The sequence below is a fragment of the Oncorhynchus tshawytscha genome, linkage group LG24 (assembly GCF_018296145.1).
Source record: "Oncorhynchus tshawytscha isolate Ot180627B linkage group LG24, Otsh_v2.0, whole genome shotgun sequence".
NCBI classification, from domain to species: domain Eukaryota; kingdom Metazoa; phylum Chordata; class Actinopteri; order Salmoniformes; family Salmonidae; genus Oncorhynchus; species Oncorhynchus tshawytscha.
Genome location: NC_056452.1, coordinates 7,228,740 through 7,251,081, shown reverse-complemented (window position 1 = coordinate 7,251,081; position 22,342 = coordinate 7,228,740). Strand labels below are relative to the sequence as shown.

Here is a 22,342-nt window from a genome sequence, read left to right as displayed (position 1 = left end):
ATACTGAAACTCTCCCGTTTTAAATTATTACAAGCAAACCCATAACATAATGCAGCCAACACAATGCTTGAAAATGGTACTCATATGTTGGGAAAATCCAATACTACTAACACTTTGTATTCAGGACAAAAAGTGAATTGCATTAACACTTTTTTTTTTGCAGTATTACTTTAGTAACTAGTTGCAATGATTTTGAATATTTTTTATTCTGTACATGCTTCCTTTTTCACTGTCAATTAGGTTAGTATTTTGGAGTAACTACAATGTTGTTCATCCATCCTCAGTTTTCCATCTTATCGCAGCCATTATTTTGTAACTGTTTTAAAGTCACTATTGGCCTCATGGTGAAATCCCTGAGGGGTTTCCTTCCTCTCTGGCAACTTAGTTAGGAAGGACACCTGTATCTTTGTCGTGACTGGGTACTATAAATATTAAACTTTCATGAAATCACAAGTGCAATACATAAAAATAAAGCTTAACTTATTGTTATTCCAGCTGCCATGTCAGATTTCAAAAATGCTTTACGGCGAAAGTAAACCATGTGATTATCTGAGGACATCGCCCAGCACACACATGCATAACAAATCATTTTCAACCAGGGAGTTGCGACATTAAAGTCAGAAATAGCGATATAATATATGCCTTACCTTTGAAGATCTTCTTCTGTTGGCACTTCAAAAGGTCCCAGTTACATTACAAATGGTCCTTTTTGTTCGATAAATTCCTTTATATCCGTAGAAACTCAGTTTAGCTGACACGCTTCAGTCATTAATCCACTCGTTTTCCCTCATTCAAAATGCATACAAAAATGAATCCCAAACGTTACCAATAAATGATAAAATTTAAGACGGAGAATCGTTATTGTCTTTAACGGAGAAAAATACAAAAGAACGCGCCCTCATTCACGTGCTTGGAAACACGACAGCCAAAATGGGAGCCACCTAGAGCCACCTTATTTTTCCAAAAACCAGCCTGAAACTCTAAAGACTGTTGACATCTAGTGGAAGCCCTGGGAACTGCAATCGGGCATGATTTCGCCCTATTATAAAAGTGCCAGCCATTGAAATCAGTGGTAGGACGAAATTCTTTTTTGGGGGGATGGTTTGTCCTCGGGGTTTCGCCTGCCATTTCCGTTTTGTTATACTCACAGACAATTATTTCAACAGTTTCAGAAACTTTAGAGTGTTTTCTATCCAAATCTACCAATTATATGCATATCCTAGCTTCTGGGCCTGAGTAACAGGCAGTTTACTTTGGGCACGCTTTTCAAAATACCACTCCCTATCCCAAAGAAGTTATAAACACTATAATTGCACACAGTGAGAGTCCATGAAACTTGTTAAGCAAAGTTTTATTCCTGAACTTATTTAGGCTTGGGGTTGAGTACTTAAGACATTTCAGCATTTCATTCATTTGTTAACGTTTATAAAAACATAATTCCACTGACATTATGGGGTATTGTGTGTAGGCCAGTGACGACAAAAAAAATCTACATTTTAATCCATTTTAAATTTGGGCTGTGACAAAATGTGGAAAAAGTCGAGGGGTTTGGTAAAGTGTTGTACTTTGCTGGTATTGAAAGTTAGTGTATCAAATGAAGTGTCACAACTGAATCAAAGTGAATGGAAAGTGGTGTGGTTTGACCTTTCTACAACCTCCTTGTGCGTCTAGCTGTGAGAGGCACCATTGAGGAACAGTTTACTGTCTGGAAGTCATGACAAAAATCAACATGCAATAGTGAATTTACCCATCCACGGAAAGTGCACACTTTGGGGAAATGGGTGGAGATTAGGGATCCAGATGTAGTTGTTTTGTGTTTTCAGGCTACAGTTCCACGGTAAGTTTGGCTGAGCACAGCGCCTCCCCTAGGTCGTTGGTAGCTCTGCACTTGTAAACCCCAGTGTCGGCAGGTCCCAGGTCAGTCAGGACCAGCTCACACATGCCGTTGTACTCCACGGTGACCCTCGACGATGACTCCACGGTCACCTCATCCTTAAACCACACCACCTCCGGCTCAGGGTAGCCTGTGATGGGGAGAGACCAGGGTTAAAATGATGAGTGAAAGGGCGAGAAGGGTTGAAATGTCTCGCCCTGTGGCTTGTCAATGGTGCAAAGGGCAAGTGACGGGGATAGCGTTTAAAATGGTGAGTGACGGGTTCAAATGACGAGCGACGGAAAACTAAGGTTACAATAACAAGCAACATGAGACCAGGGTTAAAATTAAACTTGAAGTTCACAAGGGTCACCGTGAGCACGCCGATGGGAAGACTGCTTCACTGGCAACAGAGTGCTCTCATTGATCGTGTGTAGCAAATGGGTTTCGAGCAGGGTTGATTGAGGTCAAATCTAACTGAAGTCACTCAAATTGGAATGATTTGAATTGAAAATTCCAAAATGGAAACACTTTTAAAAATAGCTTCTCCTATTCCATTTATTGAGAAGTCATTGGAAATAGATTACATGTTTTGTTCAATTATCAAATGTGTTTACTTCCTGAATTGACTTCAATTTGAATTGGCCCCAACCACTGCTCTTGATTAAGCTTCCAACCAAACGTACCCTGGACGCGGCAGGCCAGGCGGGCAGATGATCCCCGGGGCTGGCTGGTGTCCCTTAGGACCTGCTGGAAGCGGGGTTCGCTCTGCAGCTCCTGATCCAGGGTCTGGATGGCCTGCTCTGCTGCCGGGCTCCAGCTAGCCTCTGGGTGGGGGGAGGAGAGAGGGAAAATAATACTGTCATCTTCCAACAATGGTTAGTAAACAGGAGCACACTACCATGGAGCGTACTACTTTGCAGAAGTTGATTTAACATTAAAAAGGCAAAACACTGACATTGAGCCCTGGATGGTCAATGGATGTGTCTCTTACCCTCCCCAGGGCTGCCAGGAGAGTCAGGTCCGTTGGTGAGGTTGGCCATCCTCTGCAGTGCCAGGACAGCCTTGCCTGTTTTCTATAGTTATGGAGAGAGATAAAACACCACATCACTGAGAACCAGGCATCTGCCATTTGAATCAATGAGACGCTATTAACACACCCCTTGTTGGTTCATTCACTGAGTTAGCCTGCTGGCCCAGTCTGTTTGTGCTTTAGCTCACTCCTCTCTGTTCATAGTCGTGCCAAAGATGTTTGTATGGCTGGACATAACGACTGAAGAGTTGGCTTCAGCACATACCGTATGGGGCCAGGGATGTGTTCATTAGGGCAGAAAACGTTTGAAATGGAATGTGATGTAGAATTGATTTGTGTAAGGTAATATACCTTCCATCTGCGCTTGGCCAAGAAACGTCGAATCTTGTCCTTCTTGAGGGACTTGGTGGGCCGGCGGACCAGAAGGGTAAAAGAGGCCATCCAGGGGTGGGCAAGGGCCTCGTCACACAACAGCCTACACCTGAAGACGGGGTCAGGTTTTGGGGAGGGGCAAGAGCACACCCTTATACGATTTCTCGCTTGGTTTCACATTCAGTTGCAAGCACAACACAGAATAACCTGCTCCAACTCCAGTAGTATATTGTTAGCCATTTCTTTGGATTTATACTCCACTAGATGTACTACATAGAGGCTCTGTGACTTCACCACACGCCGCAGGTCTCCACACAGAATTTGGGTGCGTGTCAGAGGTCGTAACTAAGCAAGTGTCAGTAATGTTTCGCTAAGGAGAACATTTTGGTGGAGTATAAAATCTAGCCTGACAGACTAAACATGCAGGCATGCATGTACACGTGTCCCCAGTGCATAAGACAATATGGATGCCAGCAAGCAGCCATCCAGTCAGCCAACATCTTGACAGTAGGAGACACAAACCTTGTGTCCTTCTTGAGCAGAGAGGTGATGAAGTCTTTAGCCTGGTCCGAGATGTCCTCGAAGCTTTCCTGGTCAAACTCATAGCGGGCGGCCGTCACCAGGCTCAGGGTCTCTGCGTCACTGTTACCTTGGAAGGGCAACTCACCGCTCAACCTGGGAGGCAGCAGAGAAGCAGGGTCACATTGCCCATTGTTTGTGTTTATTGAACCATTCGACAGTTCCTATGGGGCACTGTTTGTTATATTTTTATAGCCAGCAGATGGCAGTAAAGGCAAGCTTTACACCCATTGCCACAAAATAACTTACGCTTGACCATGTTCAATAATGCACAATGTAGCAAACTGTCTGATATAAATATATGGTGTACAACAGCCATGTCTCTGTGACATGTAGAGTCAGCAAATAAAACTGCTCTATTCATGGTATTTCTATCTGAAAGGTTAAGCATGTTGCACCAGTGTGAACGCAACCTAGACATTTTATTCCACAGTGCGCCCTACTGAACACCGGACCCTGGTGTACTTGAATAGAAGCAAGTCGGTGGGCCTGTTCATAACTCACAAGATGAAACAGATGACTCCGATGCTCCACATGTCAGTGGCCAGCCCTACCGGCTCGTAGCTGATCACCTCAGGGGCCACAAAATCAGGTGTCCCATGCATCACCATCAGTGGAGTACCAGGCTCTGGCATTAGAGAGGAAGACAGTTGAAAAACATGCTGGTCAAGGTTATTACATTGATACCGGCCACATTCCAGGTTCCCTTTAATGCAGTCTCAGAAGACTGCTGTGTCACGTTAATGTGGTATTGTGAGATCTGGTCAATTGCGCAGCAAGCCTGTAATAAAGATGACCTGTAACGTGCCCATTGTGTTCAAGATTTTTCATCCATCTCTGTACAGAGCAGATGAAATCACAATGGACCAAACTCAAAGTGAATTTCACATCTAAATACAGTATACTTTACAGTAAAACAATAAAATACATCGACAATAATACGTTAAAGGATGGCAGCAAGCGTCTCAAGAGTTATGCTCTCCCAATGTCCAGTAGTCAAATACAAAAATAAAAATGGGTAGTGGATCTCAGAATGCAAAAACGAAAAAGGGTAGTTGGTATTGGATAGCAGGTAGTGTAGGTCCCATGCATGCATCTGCTGACAAGCGATGCTAGCCAGTGCAGCTGCAGGATATGTGGACTGCCCTTTCCTGTTTACTAACCTCTGTCCCCCCTGCTGATAGTGTGTGCCCAGCAGAGTATGTGAGCGAGGAGCGGATCGTGCCCAATTTGACTGGAGCATGGAGCGAGATGACCAAAGGCTGGTGCGTAGGCTTTTTTTCCCGCTCCAGCCTCACTTCACAACTGAGCTCAGGGCCTGCCCGACCCAGCATGCATTTGTAGTCTACTTGTGTGCTGCTAATAGCCGCTTGCTTTAGCTACTGTCATGGAGTTTCATAAAGAAATTGATCGAAACACACAGATGCTAAATCAAGGTGACTTACTAAGATGAGGACCAAATATCTGCCACAATTGTTGCAACCCCTATTACTAGCCTGTTCAACCTCTCGTATCATCTGAGATCCCTAAAGATTGGAAAGCTGCCGCGATCATCCCCCTCTTCAAAGGGGAGATACTCTAGACCCAAATTGTTACACACCTATATCCATCCTGCCCTGCCTTTCTAAAAAAGCCAAGTTCTCGAAAGCCAAGTTTACAAACAGATCTCCGACCATTTCGAATCCCACCGTACCTTCTCTGCTATGCAATCTCGTTTCCGAGCTGGTCATGGGTGCACCTCAGCCACGCTCAAGGTCCTAATAGATATCATAACCGCCATTGATAAAAGACAGTACTGTGTAGCCATCTTCATCAACCTGGCCAAGGCTTTCAACTCTGTCTCCTTGGTTTCTCAAATGACTGCCTCACCTGGTTCACCAACTACTTCTCAGAGTTCAGTGTGTCAAATCGGAGTGTTTCCTCCGACACATTGGTGCGGCTGGCTTCCGGGTTGGATGCGCGCTGTGTTAAGAAGCAGTGCGGCTTGGTTGGGTTGTGTATCGGAGGACGCATGACTTTCAACCTTCGTCTCTCCCGAGCCCGTATGGGAGTTGTAGCGATGAGACAAGATAGTAGCTACTAACAATTGGATACCATGAAATTGGGGAGAAAAAAGGGGGTAAAATAAAAAATAAAAACAAATAAAAAAAGCCCGACTACGGTTTGCAACTGCACATGGGGAGAAAGATCGTACTTTGTGGAGAAATGTCCTCTGGTCTGATGAAACAAAAATAGAACTGTTTGCAAGCTGAAGAACACCATTCCAACCATGAAGCATGGGGGTGGGAGCATCATGTTGTGGGGGTGCTTTGCTGCAGGAGGGATTATGTTTGGAGGAAACGTTTGCAAGCTGAAGAACACCATTCCAACCGTGAAGCATGGGGGTGGGAGCATCATGTTGTGGGGGTGCTTTGCTGCAGGAGGGACTGGTGCACTTCACAAAATAGATGGCATCATGAGGTAGGAAAATTATGTGGATATATTGAAGCAACATCTCAAGACATCAGTTAAAGCTTAGTCGCAATTGGGTCTTCCAAATGGACAATGACCCCAAGCATACTTCCAAAGTTGTGGCAAAATGGCTTAAGGACAACAAAGTCAAGCTATTGGAGTGGCCATCACAAAGCCCTGACCTCAATCCCATAGAAAATTTGTGGGCAGAACTGAAAAAGCGTGTGCGAGCAAGGAGGCCTACAAACCTAACTCAGTTACACCAGCTCTGTCAGGAGGAATTGGCCAAAATTCAACCAACTTATTGTGGGAAGCTTGTGGACGGCCACCCAACACTTTTGACCCAAGTTAAACAATTTAATGGTAATGCTACCAAATAATACTAATTGAGTGTATGTAAACTTCTGACCCACTGGGAAGGTGTTGAAAGAAATAAAAGCTGAAATAAATCATTCCCTCTACTAATTATTCTGACATTTCACATTCTTAAATTAAAGTGGTGATCCTAATTGACCTAAAACAGGACATTTTTACTAGGATTAAATGTCAGCGGCGAAGTGGTGTGCAAGCACCGCTCCATGAGCTAGGATAGGAGTTTCCAACCGCTCAACTCTGCTCACATGCTCTCACATGCTCTCACATGCCCAATGGATGCTAATGGAAGGAGCTATAGAAGGACAGGCTCATTGTAATGGCTGGAATGGAATAAATGGAGTGTATCAAACACAAACTTATGGAAACCACCTTTTTTATTTAAAAAAAACATTTTTTAAATGTATTTAAAAAACATTTTTTTACCCCTTTTTCTCCCCAATTTCGTGGTGTCCAATTGTTGTAGTAGCTACTATCTTGTCTCATCACTACAACTCCCGTACGGGCTCGGGAGAGACGAAGGTTGAAAGTCATGCGTCCTCCGATACACAACCCAACCTAGCCGCACTGCTTCTTAACACAGCGCGCATCCAACCCGGAAGCCAGCCGCACCAATGTGTCGGAGGAAACACCGTGCACCTGGCAACCTTGGTTAGCGCGCACTGCGCCCAGCCCGCCACAGGAGTCGCTGGTGCGCGATGAGACAAGGACATCCCTACCGACCAAGCCCTCCCTAACCCGGACGACGCTAGGCCAATTGTGCGTCGCCCCATGGACCTCCCGGTCGCGGCCGGTTACGACAGAGCCTGGGTGCGAACCCAGAGTCTCTGATGGCACAGCTGGCGCTGCAGTACAGCGCCCTTAAAGCACTGCGCCACCCGGGAGGCCGGAAACCAACTTTGACACATTTCCATTAATTTCATTCCAGCCATTACAATGAGTCTGTCACATATCTCCTCCCACCAGCCTCCTCTGCGTGTGTCCAAGCTGTTGTCAAAAAATAGCTGTCCAGCTATTTTACAAATCTAGATACAGTGCATTCAGAAAGCATTCAGACCCCTTCACTTTATCCACATTTTGTTACATTACATCCTTATTATTAAAATGGTTTAAATAAAACAAATGTTCCTCAATCCACACACAATACCCCATAAGGAAAACAGAGTGAGAGCAAAGTGAAAACAGGTTTTGGGGAATGTTTGCAAATTTATTTCAAATTAAAACAGAAAAACTTCATTTGCATAAGTACTCAGACCCTTTGCTATGAGACTTGAAATTGAGCTCAGGTGCATCCTATTTCCATTGATCATCCTTGAGCTGTTTCTACAAATCCATCTGTGCTAAATTGAATTGATTGGACATAATTTGGAGCGGCACACACCTGTCTATGTAAAGGTCCCACAGTTGACAGTGCGTGTCAGAGGAAAAACCAAGTCACGAGATCGAAGGAACTGACCGTAGAAATCCGAGACAGGATTGTGATGCTGCACAGATCTGGGGAAGGGTACCAAAAAATTTTTGCAACATTGACGGTCCCCAAGAACACAGTGGCCTCCATTCTTTATTGTAATACGTTTAGAACCACCAAGACTCTTCCCTGTGCAGTTTCCTTCCTCTCTGGCAACTGAGTTAGGAAGGATGCCTGCATGTTTGTAGTGACTGGGTGTATTGACACACCATCCAAAGTGTAATTAATAACTTCACCATGCTCAAAGGGATAGTCAATGTCATATTTAAACATTTTTACCCATCTACCAATAAGTGTGCCCTACCTGGTTAAATCTGTGTTTGAAATTCACTGCTCGACTGAGGGACCTTATAGATAATTGAATGTGTAATGTACAGAGATGAGGTAGTCTTTAAAAAAGTCCTGTTGAACACTATTATTGCACACAGAGTGAGTCCATGCAACGCATTATGTGACTTGTTAAGCAAATTTTTACTCCTGCTTGCCATTAGAAAGGGGTTGAATACTTTGACTCAAGACATTCATACTTTGACTCAAGACATTTCAGCTTTTCATTTTTTAATGACACTGAACAAATATAAATGCAACATGGAACAATTTTAAAGATTTTACTGAGTTACAGTTCATATAAGGAAATAAGTCAATTGAAATACATTCATTAGGCCCTAATCTATGGATTTCACATGACTGAGAATATAAATATGCATCTGATGGTCACAGATATGTTAAAAATGTAGGGGCATGGATCAGAAAACCAGTCAGTATCTGGTGTCCCACTCCTCTTCAATGGCTGTGTGAAGTTGCTGGATATTGGCGCGAACTGGAACATGCTGTCGTACATCTTGATCCAGAACATCCCAAACATGCTCAATTGGTGACATGTCTGGTAAGTATGCAGGCCATGGAAGAACTATGACATTTTCAGCATGCGACAGATCTTTGCGACATGGGGCTGTGCATTATCATGCTGAAACATGAGGTGATGGCGATGGATGAATGGCACGACAATTGGCCTCAGGATCTCGTCACGGTATTGACATTTATAAAACGGAATTGCGTTCGTTGTCCGTAGTTTATGCCTGCCTTTGCCATAACCCCACCGCCACCATGGAACACTCTTTTCACAATGTTGACATCAGCAAACTGCTCGCCCACACGTCTGCCATCTACCCGGTACAGTTGACAGAGCACACTTCTCCAGTGTGCCAGTGGACATTGAAGGTGAGCATTTGCACACTCAAGTCAGTTACGATGCCGAACTGCAGTCAGGTCAAGACCCTATTGAGGACGACGAGCACGCAGATGAGCTTCCCTGAGGCTGTTTCTGACAGGTTGTGCAGAAATTCTTCAGTTGTGCAAACCCTAAGTTTCAGCAGCTGTCCGGATTGCCTGGTCTCAGATGATCCCGCTGATGAAGAAGCCAGATGTGGAGGTCCTGGGCTGGTATGGTTACATGTGGTCTGCGGTTATGAGGCCGGTTAGATGTACTGCCAAATTCTCTAAAACAACGTTGGAAGCGGCTTATGGTAGAGAAATTAACATTCAATTATCTGGCAACAGCTCTAGTGGACATTCCTTCAGTTAGCATGCCAGTTGCACGCTCCCTCAAATCTTGATACATCTGTGGCATTGTGATGCGTGGCAAAACTGCACATTTTAGAGTGACCTTATATTGTCCTCACTGCAAGGTGCACCTGTGTAATGATTATGTTGTTTAATCAACTTTGTGATATGCCACACCTGTCAGGTGGGTGGAATATCTTGGCAAAGGAGAAATGCTCACTAACAGGGATGTTAACAAATTGTGCACAAAAAAAGAAAGAAGCTTTTTGTGCATATGGAACCTTTCTGGGATGTTTTATTTCAGCTCATGAAACATGGGACCAACACTGTACATGTGATGTTAATATTTTGGTTTAGTGTCATTTTTTAAAACATAATTCCACTTTGACATTATGGGGTATTGTATGTAGGCCAGTGACAAACAACACCATGTAATCCATTTTAAATTCAGACTGTAAGACAACAAAATATGGAAAAAGTCAAGGGGTGTGATACTTCCTGAAGGCACTGTAGGTCTGTTCTACGCAATATTTATTTTGACCTGATTCTGAATGTTCCACAACGCTGTGCCTTACTGGCACATGGCCCTTGTATCTGCAGGACACTATGAAGACCCTTTTTACACTACTGGGTTGAGCTTCAGCCAAGCTGTACTGTGCAAACAAAATATCTGAGCCAGGAAAGTAGCAAAATAACGTTTGGGTCAGCACGATAGTTTGAAAATGCTATTAGTCTCTTCTCCAAACCCACTCACCCAGTTTGGCTGCCAGGCCAAAGTCGATGATCTTAATCCGCGTGCCCGTGGTGTCCACGCACACAATGTTTTCTGGCTTGAGGTCCAAATGGACAATGTTCTGCCGGTGGATGTACTGCATGCCCTCCAGGAGCTGATGCATGTAGCGTGCGCTGGTAGGCTCTGTGTGCTCAAAGTTGTCGTCCGCGATGCGCTCAAACAGTTCCCCGCCGGCAATGCTAGAGATATAGATGGTATAAGGAAGACCAAGGTCCTCATGTCAAACCAATCCATAGATCCTGTAGCTCTAGAGGATTGGATAGGCCTCAATGATACAAGCCCATTATTAGACTGATCCCTTGCATATGCACGTTCAATGTAAACTATGTAGATCTCTCAACAGCCGTGTAGCCTGGTCCCAGATCTGTTTGTGTGGTTTTGCCAAGTCCAAACTTGGCAATGACAACAACCATAGGAGATCTAGGTACCAGGCTACAAGCAGTGGCCCTCAATCCTATCTCCAGGAAAGTGCAGAAAAGAAGAGAAACACACTATAAACATGCACACAATATATTGTAATGGAAACTCAGTAAAGACATCAATGCAATTGTACTCCTAGAATAATCTTAATGATTGGAACTGCCTGTGCTTACTACTCCATCACCATGATGATTTCGGAGCGGGTGTCATAGGCCCCAAGGCACTGCACCAGCTTGGGGTGGTGGAGACAGTTCATCAGCTCGATCTCCCTGCGCGCCATAGCCTTCGCCTTGGAGCTATGGGCCCGGTAGAACTTCCCTGCACACACCTGACCTGTCTCCTTGTGACTCAGCCTGAACACCTGGCCAAACTTCCCCCTGTTGAGGTTCCAATAGGCAGTTAGCAGGGTTGTGTTCATTAGGACACACAGTAGCAAAACGTTTTCAAGTGTTTTAAAATGGGTCGCCACAGAAAATGAATTATCGACAAGTTCATGGTCATATTCACTAGACGCCAAACAGAAGAAAACTAAACAAAACTGGGAGGGAATACCTGAACTTGTCCAATGAGAACACTCATTGTCACTTTTTGTTTGCTATGATGAGCACAAATTAATACAACCCAGATAGTACTTCAGTTTCGGACAGTTTTGTTCCGTTTCATGCCAACTGAACACAACATAGTTCAGCAATGAGTCAATATACTGAGTGAGTGACCATCTAATGCTTACACTCCCAGCTTCTCATGCACATTGTAATGATCCTTGACTTTGTGCGTGGTGTCAATGGTGACAGTCACATACGATTGGGATTCCTCTTTTGGCTCTCCTTCAAAAGCACAGAATCAAGATTAGTCAACAAGAACTACTGTACAGTATATGTGTAGTTGAATTCAACAGAATGTAGATACGAGACATTTAAAGGAAAAACCAATAGACAGAGACAACCAATCAGATCAGCAACTGTTTTAAGATCTAAACTTGTAGTAATCATCAAAGTCACTGTTTGGAGAAAATCATTATCCACCAACCTCTGGTGTCCATCTTGACACAGTCTGACACCTCACTCGGCTCACTGACACCTGCCAAATTGTAGGCCCGAATGCGAAAGCGGTACTCCCCCAGGGGCTCCAGGACCGAGCGGATCCGGTATGAGGTGTTCTTGCAGCGGGTCGTCACCTCAGTCCAGTCCTCAGGTTTCTCAGTGCCTTCTCGTCTCACCTCCACCACGTAGCCTGTGATGGCAGTGCCCCCGTCGTAGCTGGGCCCTGACCATGACAGGACCAGGGAGCAGGAGGAGAGCTGGGAGACCACGGGACTAGATGCCGGAGGGTGAGGCCGGTCTGAGAAGACAGGGAGACAAACACCTGTGAGATTACATTTGCTTCCTTTTGAAAGCACTGATCTGACATGACTAGTGTGGTGGATTTGGATTCCGAAGGAAGGATGCCATTTGAAAGCATTGGAACAGGATCCAAGGTAGATGTGGTATAGAATTTGAACAGGGCCCAAGTTAGATGTGGTTTCCTAATACTTGACTTAACTCATTAGTTCAGTCATGTTAGAGCAGTGATGATACCTCAATGTAGGAAAGAAGGAAGGAAGCCATTTAAAACTATAGGAAGAGGGCCCATGGTCAACTTTAGATGGAAGCAATTGAGCTCCGAGAGACCAAATACATAACCTCTTTTGACGTAGTCGAGGTCAGCAGCTGTGAACTTTTCCTACTTCACCCTGAACAAGACTATTCAAGATGAAGACACATTCCCCGACCCGTAGGGTTCGTTGACATTGAGTTTACTAGCAGGACTATTCTTGGAATTGTTACATGTGAGTAACCATCTCGTCTTGTTCTGTGGTTCTCCAGGAGCAGAATCGAGGCTCATTGGTATTATGTTGTGGTAATGCAATCTATCAGCAATAATTGTCAATTGGGATAAGGCAGGGTCGTATTCATTAGTGTACATTGTAGCAAAATGTTTTGCAACAAAAACCTTAAATAGAGAGGGACAAACTGGATTTCAGCTAGTCCCTCTCTGTTTCAGTACGTTTTCTTTCATTTGGTGCCTAGTGAATATGACGCTAGTTTAAGGAACGGTTGAAACTTTAGTGATCATGAACACGCTCCAGGATACTCACCGATAACACTGAGGGTGACTGTGTGCTGAGCCAAGCCCCTGCGATTCCGCACCAATATAGTGTATGTACCCGCATCGCCCGGACAAGCCTGAGATATCTCCACACTGCTGTCAGTGTCACTGCTCTCTACACGAGTCCTCGGCCCGCCTGAAACCACCTGCATAGAGGGAGAAGAGGAAGAATAAACCTATTCTTGGACTAAAATGCACTTGAGATTGGTGTTTAATCCAGGACTAGACTTAATCTGAGTCCGGTAAACTGGTCCCAGATGTTTTGACATTTAACTTAATCTGTGAAAGTTGTACATTTATTTAAAGTATCAACAATAGATATGGGAAAGGCATACAGCCTTATTTCTGACCCCAAACCAATTCAACCCAGACCTGCTCTCTGTTGTAGATCCAGCAGGAAGCCACAGGAACACTGCAGCTCCTGAATGCACAGTGGAGTCTGGCCTGCCCTCCCACCCGCACCTCCAACTGCTCTTGGGGGTCAAGAAACTCCAGCAGGGGACCTGGAAGAGGCAGAGACAACGAGTTGGTTAACATTACATCACTGAGCTCAACTCTTTTTTTGCAAAGCATGCAAACTGCCGGTTTGAAGCATATTTCAAGTTGGGTAAAGTTTGACTTGTTCTTGGTACTTTAAGTGTTCACATACGAATAGGAGGGCCTTTGTCTTGATACTTGTTATTCTAAATCTGACTGGAAGACAAGCAGTTGTCAATGTCCCAACTCACCCTTTTCAGTGGAGACTCTTCTCTTTGAGGTGATATCTGAAAAGAAAAGTGTCACATTACATGGGTGATTGACTATGGGAAGATAGCAATTAATATTCAAACTTTTTTTGGGTGGGGGGGTGGGGGTGGAAGATCGCAATTGCCTACTTCTCGCATCCTCTCTCCTGTCTCATCCTCTCCTTCTTCTTCTTTGGGATTTGTTTGGCGGATCGCATCCAACTTTTGGGTGCACACATCCAGGGCTGTTACGGTGACTTATTACTGTCACACCGGTGGTCATGCCGGCAGTCAAATTCCACGTGACCGTTTAGTCACGGTAACTAGGCTTCTCCAAGCTCTGATGCTACCGATGGTCATTAGTAGCCTAACAAACGTGCGATCTGCATGGTACTCAGCACTCTATTGTCCCTCTAATCACTCTGACATCAAGGCAAATGCAATTGAGCATCTCATCAAACACGTTGCGCAGCAATTCAATAGGCTATGCAATTGCGTGAGAAAACAGACTGAAGGCCTCTATTAAAAAGAGGAGGATCCCATCAGCTTTCTATAGGCTAGGCCTACTATATTTATTTCACAACTTTCCTAATATTAAGCACATTGCTTCTCTTTACAACAGGAGTATAGCCTACATGGCTGGCATGAAAATGAACCATGGGAAAAGCGTCCTCTATTCACTATTTAAGTGCATAGATTAAGTAAAAATGTTTCTTCTGCCCCTGTTTTGAGACAGGTGAATGATAATGGTCCATTCTAAATCAAAACTAATTTCACACATATATTATTTAGTATATGTAAAGACAAGATTACATCAAGAATAGTCTGATGGGTGACAATATTAGCCTTCACTTGCGAATCAAATCAAATGTAACACCTTACAGTGAAATGCTTACTTACAAGCCCTTAACCAACAATGCAGTTTTAAGGAAAAAAAAGTTGAAGTATTTACTAAAATAAACTGAAGTAAAAAATTTTTTTAAAGTAGGTGTTCCTTTTGTCCAGGTGGGAAAGGGCAGTGTGGAGTGCAATAGAGATTCCATCATCTATGGATCTGTTGGGGTGGTATGCAAATTGGAGTGGGTCTAGAGTTTCTGGGATAATGGTGTTGATGTGAGCCATGACCAGCCTTTCAAAGCACTTCAAGGCTACAGACGTGAGTGCTATGTGTCGGTAGTAATTTAGGCAGGTTACCTTGATGTTCTTGTGCTCAGAGACTATGGTGGTCTGCTCGAAACATGTTGGTATTACAGACTTGGTCAGGGACAGGTTGACTTGGTCAGGGACAGGTTGAAGACACTTGCCAGTTGGTCAGCTCATGCTCGGAGCACACATCCTGGTAATCCGTCTGATCTTACATCGGCTACAGAGAGCGTGATCACACAGTCATCTGGAACAGCTGATGCTCTCATGCATGCTTCAGTGTTGCTTGATTCGAAGCGAGCATAGAAGTTATTTAACTCGTCTGGTAGGCTCATGTCACTGGGCAGCTCACGAGTCATGGTCAGATTTGCCAAATGGAGGGCGAGGGAGAGCTTTGTACGCGTCTCTGTTTGTGGAGTAAGGTGGTATAGAGTTTTTTTCCCTATGGTTACACATTTAACATGCTTGTAGAAATGAGGTAAAACAGATTTAAGTTTCCCTGCATTAACGTCCCCGGCCACTAGGAGCGCCACCTCTGGATGAGCATTTTCTTGTTTGCTTATGGCCTTATACAGCTCGCTGAGTGCCGTCTTAGTGCTCAGCTTAAAGCACGAGACAGCGCATGCTTTTTATCTCAACTTTTTCAAATCAAAGTCACACACTCATGTAGCCTAGCCCGTAGGACTATATTTTTTTGATGAGGTTTGTATTTGTTATTTATTTTAATTTTACCTTTACCACGTCAGTTAAGAACAAATTCTTATTTTCAATGACGGCCTAGGAACAGTGGGTTAACTGCCTTGTTCAGGGGCAGAATGACAGATTTTTACCTTGTCAGCTCGGGGATTCGGGATTCGATCTTGCAACCTTTCGGTTACAAGTCCAAGTCTAACCACTAGGCTACCTGCCGGCCCATATCACATCTAAAGCGGCTAATCAACTTCTTAAAATGAAGGACATTAATCCGTTTTACAAGGGGTGTAGAGCCTAACTGACATACATACACAGCGCGTGAGTTTCAAGTTTGGGGAAGATCATTTTCACCATAAAAATGCACCTTTAAAATAAAAGCATTTACATTTGTGGTCACTTTTGAGAATGGTGTTTATACCTGCAAATGTTCCATTTGCGCTTATAGCCTATTGCCCTGTGCGCATTGCTGTGCTAATGTGAAAAAATAGCCTAATAGTTTATCAACATTTTAAGCTAAACGTTCTTATCTGTTGTCTCAGCCTCATTTCTTAAAATGTTTTTTGATGCTAGTGATTGTATTAATTTGGGATCTATCCAGTGGTGATTTTAGCAAGTCCTTTTTGATGGGGCCAACTCCCCCAAAAATTGTGATGATTGCCATCAAAGCCACTACACAACACAACAGTAAACAATACATTAATTGCACTATAAAGGTGACAAACGGTGCCCACAAACTGTTAGGGCCTACATAAAGTCCCAACAGTAGTCTCAACACCTTACCACTGCTACACCTGGCTATCAGCTGAGCCTTGTCTGGCAGCGAAACAATTCATTCAGCCTCATTTACTGCCTTTAAAAAAACATAGCTGATATGGCTGACTTGGCTTAAACAAATGTTTTTTACTGATAATTGAGATGTACAAACTATGGCTTAAGGGGACGATGAGTGGATAAGAGGCAATCCGTAATTTTGATTAAGACATTAATGAGCGAGCTAGGACAGACATGGTCAATAGAACTATTTGTTCAGCACTTTTTAAATGTGCAACCACAGAATTCTGAACGTGGGCCGTTCTTACAGTATTCTCCCTGTACACCAAGTCAGAAGCTTTTAATATATTTGATGACATTTCTCTAAAATAGGCTATAGGCTAAATGTGCACCACCAAGTCGGTGAAATTAAGAGGTGAAAATATACCTGTCACGCTGGTATAAAGGATTTGGAGACAGGCGCTGGAATACATCTGGGTTTTTAATAGACCCAAAACAAACACATATACAAAACACTGGGATGTACCCAAACAAAAGAGCGAGGGTAAACCTCGCAGAACAGGCTGAGACACCGCATACAGAAGGTACTCACATGACCAATGGTCAGAACAGTAGGCTAAGTTATGAGGGGAAAAGGGACCAAATTATTAGGGTGACTAATTTGGCTACTAACTGCTTACTACACAACATACACTTAGTATTTATTTCTTAGCTACATTTTTGTACAACCTTGTTGTGCTGTGGTCATTTGAACAGGAAGGTGGCGCGGCGGTCTTTGTCCCCCCCTGAAGTCAGAGATTTCCCAGGCATTTTGAACGCGGCAGAAGTCATGCTTTTTGATAAATATTAGGAAATGTCTATCATTTTTCTTTGTTTGTTGGGTAGATCAGCTGGGAAAAACAAACAAATGTAATCCTTTTGTAACGATCGTCATAGGTGGAAGAAGGAGAGGACCAAGGTGCAGCGTGGTACATGTTCATGATCTTTTAATTACACTGAACACTAGAACAAAAACGGAACAAACGAAACAGTCCTGTCTGGTAGAGACAGAAAACAACTACCCACAACTCAAGGGCGAAACCAGGCTGCCTAAGTATGGTTCTCAATCAGAGACAACGATTGACAGCTGCCTCTGATTGGGAACCATACCAGGCCAAATACATAGAAATACAAACATAGAACAAAACATAGAATGCCCACCCCAACTCACGCACTGACCAACCTAAAATAGAGACATAAAAAAAGGAACCTCCCCCCCAAAGGTGCGGACTCTGGCCGCAAAACCTAAACCCATAGGGGAGTGTCTGGGTGGGCATCTGTCCGCGGTGGCGGCTCTGGCGCGGGACGTGGACCCCACTCCACCTTAGTCTGGGCCCATTTAGGCGGCGCCTTTGGAGGGAGGGAGACTCTGGCAGCTCCGGACAGGAGGGAGACTCTGGCAGCTCCGGACAGGAGGGAGACTCTGGAGGGAGGAGACGTAGAGACAGCCTGGTGCGTGTGGCTGCCACAGGAGGCCTGGTGCGTGGAGGAGGCACCAGATGGACTGGACCGTGGAGGCGCACTGGAGGTCTCGAGCACCGAGCCTGCACAACCTGTCCTGGCTAGATACTCCCTGTAGCCCGGGAAGTGCGGCGGGGTGGAACAGAACGCACTGGGCTGTGCTGGCGAACCGGGGACAACATGTGTAGGGCTGGTGCCATATAACCCGGGCCGAGGAGACGCACTGGAGACCAGATGCACTGAGCCGGCTTAATTACTCCTGGCTTGATGCCCACTCTAGCCCGGCCGATACGAGGAGCTGCGATGTAGCGCACCGGGCTATGCCTGCGCACTGGGGACACCGTGCGCCTCACGGCATAACACGGTGCCTGCCCGGTCAACCTCTTGCCATGGTAATCACGGGGAGTTGGCTCAGGTCTCCTACCTGACTTAGACACACTCCCCGTGTGCCCTCCCCCAAGAAAGTTTTGGGGCTGCCTCTCGTGCCTGTTGCGCTGCCGTGCCAACTCCTCATATCGCCGCCGCTCCGCTTAAGCTGCCTCCAGCTCTTCCCTGGGGCGGCGATATTCCCCAGCCTGTGCCCAGGGTCCCTTACCATCCAAAATCTCCTCACATGTCCAGGAGTCCAGAACCCTCTGCTCCTGGTTACCACGCTGCTTGGTCCGGTTGTGGTGGGTAGCTCTGTAACGATCATCGTAGGTGGAAGAAGGAGAGGACCAAGGTGCAGCGTGGTACGTGTTCATGATCTTTTAATTACACTGAACACTAGAACAAAAATAACAAAAACGGAACAAACGAAACAGTCCTGTCTGGTACAGAGACAGAAAACAACTACCCACAACTCAAGGGCGAAACCAGGCTGCCTAAGTATGGTTCTCAATCAGAGACAACGATTGACAGCTGCCTCTGATTGGAGACCATACCAGGCCAAACACATAAAAATACAAACATAGAACAAAACATAGAATGCCCACCCCAACTCATACCCTGACCAACCTAAAATAGAAACATAAAAAAAGGAACTAAGGCCAGGACGTGACACCTTTTTAGATTTAAATATAAGGCAGCTTTGCTGGCTTGAACCTCTAAAGAGGTGTTATTTATTTTACGTCACCAATGTTTTGGCAATAGGCTCATGCATTCAAACATGTAATAATTATAACTGGAATTATTAGAACATTTTATAAGTGGTTCAGTTGTATAGATACACAAATGCCTTTGAACATGTTGATATTGTCAAATCAACAAAACAAAAAAGAGCCTTCTGGCCATACAGCAAGGTAGGATAATAACAACAAACATCCAGCACTAGTCTAGGGGCTTGCTTACCTCAGAGTCAGGCAAACACCTCGGAATCATATGCTAATTAGGTTTCGGATGATCATTGAGGGTCAGATGCTTGAGTTCAATCACTGAGATTCACATAGGACCAATGCCCAAAAGCGTCCACATAACTACAAAATGATGACTAAAATAATTACTACCATTGCCACGATAAAGCACTATGCTATTTTTAAAGAAGGTCTGAATCCCGTTCTTCAAGAGACAGAAATATTTGATTGATGACAACAGTAAACTATTAAAAATAGTTCAAACTGATTCCTTACCTGTTGATATGGTTCCCTGCTTGCTGCTACCCCCCCGAGCAGTGTCCCTGTCCTCCAGCTCATTCTTGATCCCCTTCAACACAAACTGCTGAGGGGCGGCAGGCTTAAAATCCATCCGAAAAGTGGACACGAAAGTCTTCTTGGGGCCCATGCTGCCTTTGTCCATCTTTGCCAGGTGAAAATAGCCAAATCTGAAGAGGCAACCAGTCAATGTTAAGCATATACACAACAAGGTTTCCGATTCGCTGTCTGTCAACAACCCCTTTTTCGCAATCTCCTCCTATTGGCTGTCTCCTTTTATTTCTTCTTGATTTCTCTCTCTCCCACTCTTATCTCTTTCACTTTCCATCTCTCTGCAAAGCGATGTGTGAAACTCTCTTATGTTCCCTTTGGTTCACAATTCACACCTCATCTGGCATTGCTTTCACACTGGCTACAGCCCACTGGCTAGCTCTCAACCCCAACACAGGAAACCACTATATTTATCAGGTTCAATTATATGGCTAGCCAGTGGACCGCCTCCCCCTCCCACAACACAACAGACAGAGAGAGAACAGACTCACACACACACACACACACACACACAACACACACACACACACACACACACACACACACACACACACACACACACACACACACACACACACACACACATACAGCAAAAACAAAGAGAGATAGAGAGAGACCAAGAGAAAGGGGAGACATGGAGAGAAATTAACAGAGAGAGTTCACCTACTTGGTTATGTCCTTCACCAAACACGGTCACCAAACGCCTCTGCCAAGCACACCGAGCCAACTGTCACAATAAATCACATACACACAGAACACACAACACAACAAACAAAAAAAACAGCCTCGCTGTGCTCCTCTGTGGCATGTTGTTTGGCAATCTCTACGCCACTAATGACATCACAGGAATCTAGGAGAGCAAGTAGGACAGCTTTTTATATTTGTCTAACCCACTGTGTCAAACTACACTACAAATAACAATCTCCACTCTAGCTGAAGGAATCTTACAGTTAGGGATTTCTCACAGCGATAGAACGTTGTGGATAGAATTGAGGTACAGGTGATATACGTTCACTTGAATATGTTCACTTGCTTTTGGAAATCCCAATGCAGGCTTGCTGTTTCCGAGAGTGTCTTGTTGTGTCTGTCGTTCACGGTGTGTTCCATGGTTCCAGGGTTTACAGCAGTTTCGCCAGATTGGGCAGTTTTACAAACAATTGGGCAGTTTTTACAAACATTTGTTTTGTCATTGGGCTGGCAAATTTGTTTTACTTTTTTGTGCATTGGGCAGGAAAGTGTCAATAGTGTCTGGCAACACTGGTTCACAGTTGTAGTACAGAATGTCCCTCTGCCTGCTAGCTGGGGCCATTGCTAGGTCCATCTTCTCTCATGCATATATAAAGGACTGTGTGAAGAAGCCGACTTGCCACTCTTATCATTGGAAGGCACATTGTTTACTTCCCCTTAAAAATGGTTTGGAGCGTTCATATTTTAGATTTAGTTTTTGTGACAAAATAAGCAAGTATAGTGTAGAGAATCATTGTACAATCAAAACCGCTCTGAAATACCTTTTACATAACCAAAAATATTTTATTTTCAGCTGTTTGAAGCTGGTGCACAAAACCGAAAGTAAAAGCCCAAACTAAATTGAAGAACAGGGAGCATAGAAATACCACCCATAGAAGAGATCTAACCATTTGTAGATGTTAAATGACAATTACAGATCTATAACACACATTTCAATGTGAATTTGGTCAGGTTGCCCGAAAACATATTGCCCCTTTAATGTTTGGTCAAGTCACATTTTGGCCATTTCAGTTTCATATTTGAGTGCAGTAATTTAGGTCTACCCATTTGCAATCCTCCAAGTCCATGGGATGTGCAGGTGCAAATGGGCACTTGCTCTAGTCCCATGCACGTCATTCGTTAGTGTGCGCAGGTGCTCGGCTCATTAGTAATACGCCTACATTTTTCGGCCTGTTGACCTGCAGAACTATTGTGAAGCGTATATTCATTTGTTAAAAGTGTTCCTGTTTTGAGATTGAGCCAGGAACGTTTTAAATGTCTACTTAGCCGGGATATGTACATTTGGGTGAATAGAGCTCCATGGGGTATGGTCCACAGGGAGGGGGCATCTGTATATATGTACCTGTACCTGTTATCTTCTAGCTCATGTATGTGAGCTGTGTGGAGAGGCTGTCCATAGCCTGAAGGTACTGTATACCCCAACTTGCTGTGGTTATTTTGGCAGGGGAGGCCTGATCGAGGTTTAGGTTTTGATATCAGATTATCAAAACAAATTACATGAGAGTCTGATTCATGGCAGGCCCGCTCATTAGGCAGGATTAGGCGGCGGCAGATTGACGAGGGCGGCCTTTTCTGAGCTAAACTGACCAATATGCACCTCCAACAACATGTAAAACCTCACAATTCTGCCCTAAACCAATGGCAAGTTCTCTCAACCAGTGGCATAAGGGATTTTTAGTTCGGTGAGTGTTGATGCCGCCCTGTGATAAGCAGCGCCCACTTTGTCAAAGGCAGGGGCGCCGCTCCAGGGTGCTGTCAGAGAAACGCATCTCTGCGGCGCTCCACCAACGTTCCGTTAAAAATATATATATCTAACGTAATTCATGTAGCAGATAGAGGATATGGTAGAAAGAGTATGTGGCCTTTTCTGTAGCCTACACGCTGAAGATAAAATGTATGACAATGTAATGTATAAGGGCACAAGGCGAGAGCCACATGCAGACACAGGGGGCAGATAGTTGGAGTCTTAGATGTTTATTAATCCAAAAAGGGGTATGCAAGAGAATAGTCGT

The 22,342-nt window shown here is 44.5% G+C and overlaps 1 protein-coding gene across 2 annotated transcripts; it reads right to left on the bottom strand.

Moving 5' to 3' along the window:
* Nucleotides 1–1,332: 1,332 nt before the first annotated feature.
* Nucleotides 1,333–20,688, bottom strand: LOC112223791 (myosin light chain kinase, smooth muscle). 2 transcript variants are annotated; one of them, XM_024386998.2, is made up of 15 exons: nucleotides 20,251–20,688; nucleotides 19,512–19,702; nucleotides 13,801–13,836; nucleotides 13,445–13,575; nucleotides 13,062–13,218; nucleotides 11,954–12,265; nucleotides 11,655–11,751; nucleotides 11,098–11,301; nucleotides 10,466–10,683; nucleotides 4,362–4,485; nucleotides 3,801–3,953; nucleotides 3,258–3,387; nucleotides 2,868–2,949; nucleotides 2,560–2,700; nucleotides 1,333–2,024 (listed from the first exon to the last, which is right to left on the bottom strand). In XM_024386998.2, exons 2-15 carry the CDS (start codon nucleotides 19,675–19,677, stop codon nucleotides 1,825–1,827), a joined length of 2,151 nt encoding a protein of 716 aa, XP_024242766.1. In that variant the 5' UTR covers nucleotides 19,678–19,702; nucleotides 20,251–20,688; the 3' UTR covers nucleotides 1,333–1,824. The 2 variants fall into 2 exon arrangements, with proteins under 2 accessions (XP_024242766.1, XP_024242767.1); XM_024386999.2 differs by lacking the exon at nucleotides 20,251–20,688 and having other exon boundaries at nucleotides 19,512–20,065.
* Nucleotides 20,689–22,342: the final 1,654 nt, after the last annotated feature.

What these genes read in the sequence shown, in the direction of transcription:
- LOC112223791 (XM_024386998.2), bottom strand. Translation starts at nt 19,677, where the DNA reads ATGGACAAAGGCAGCATGGGCCCCAAGAAGACTTTCGTGTCCACTTTT. An exon ending in GGATCTACAACAGAGAGCAG is followed by an intron (nt 13,219 to 13,444) that starts GTCTGGGTTGAA and finishes CCCTCTATGCAG; the next exon opens with GTGGTTTCAGGCGGGCCGAG. An exon ending in TGGCCTGGCAGCCAAACTGG is followed by an intron (nt 4,486 to 10,465) that starts GTGAGTGGGTTT and finishes CTCTAATGCCAG; the next exon opens with AGCCTGGTACTCCACTGATG.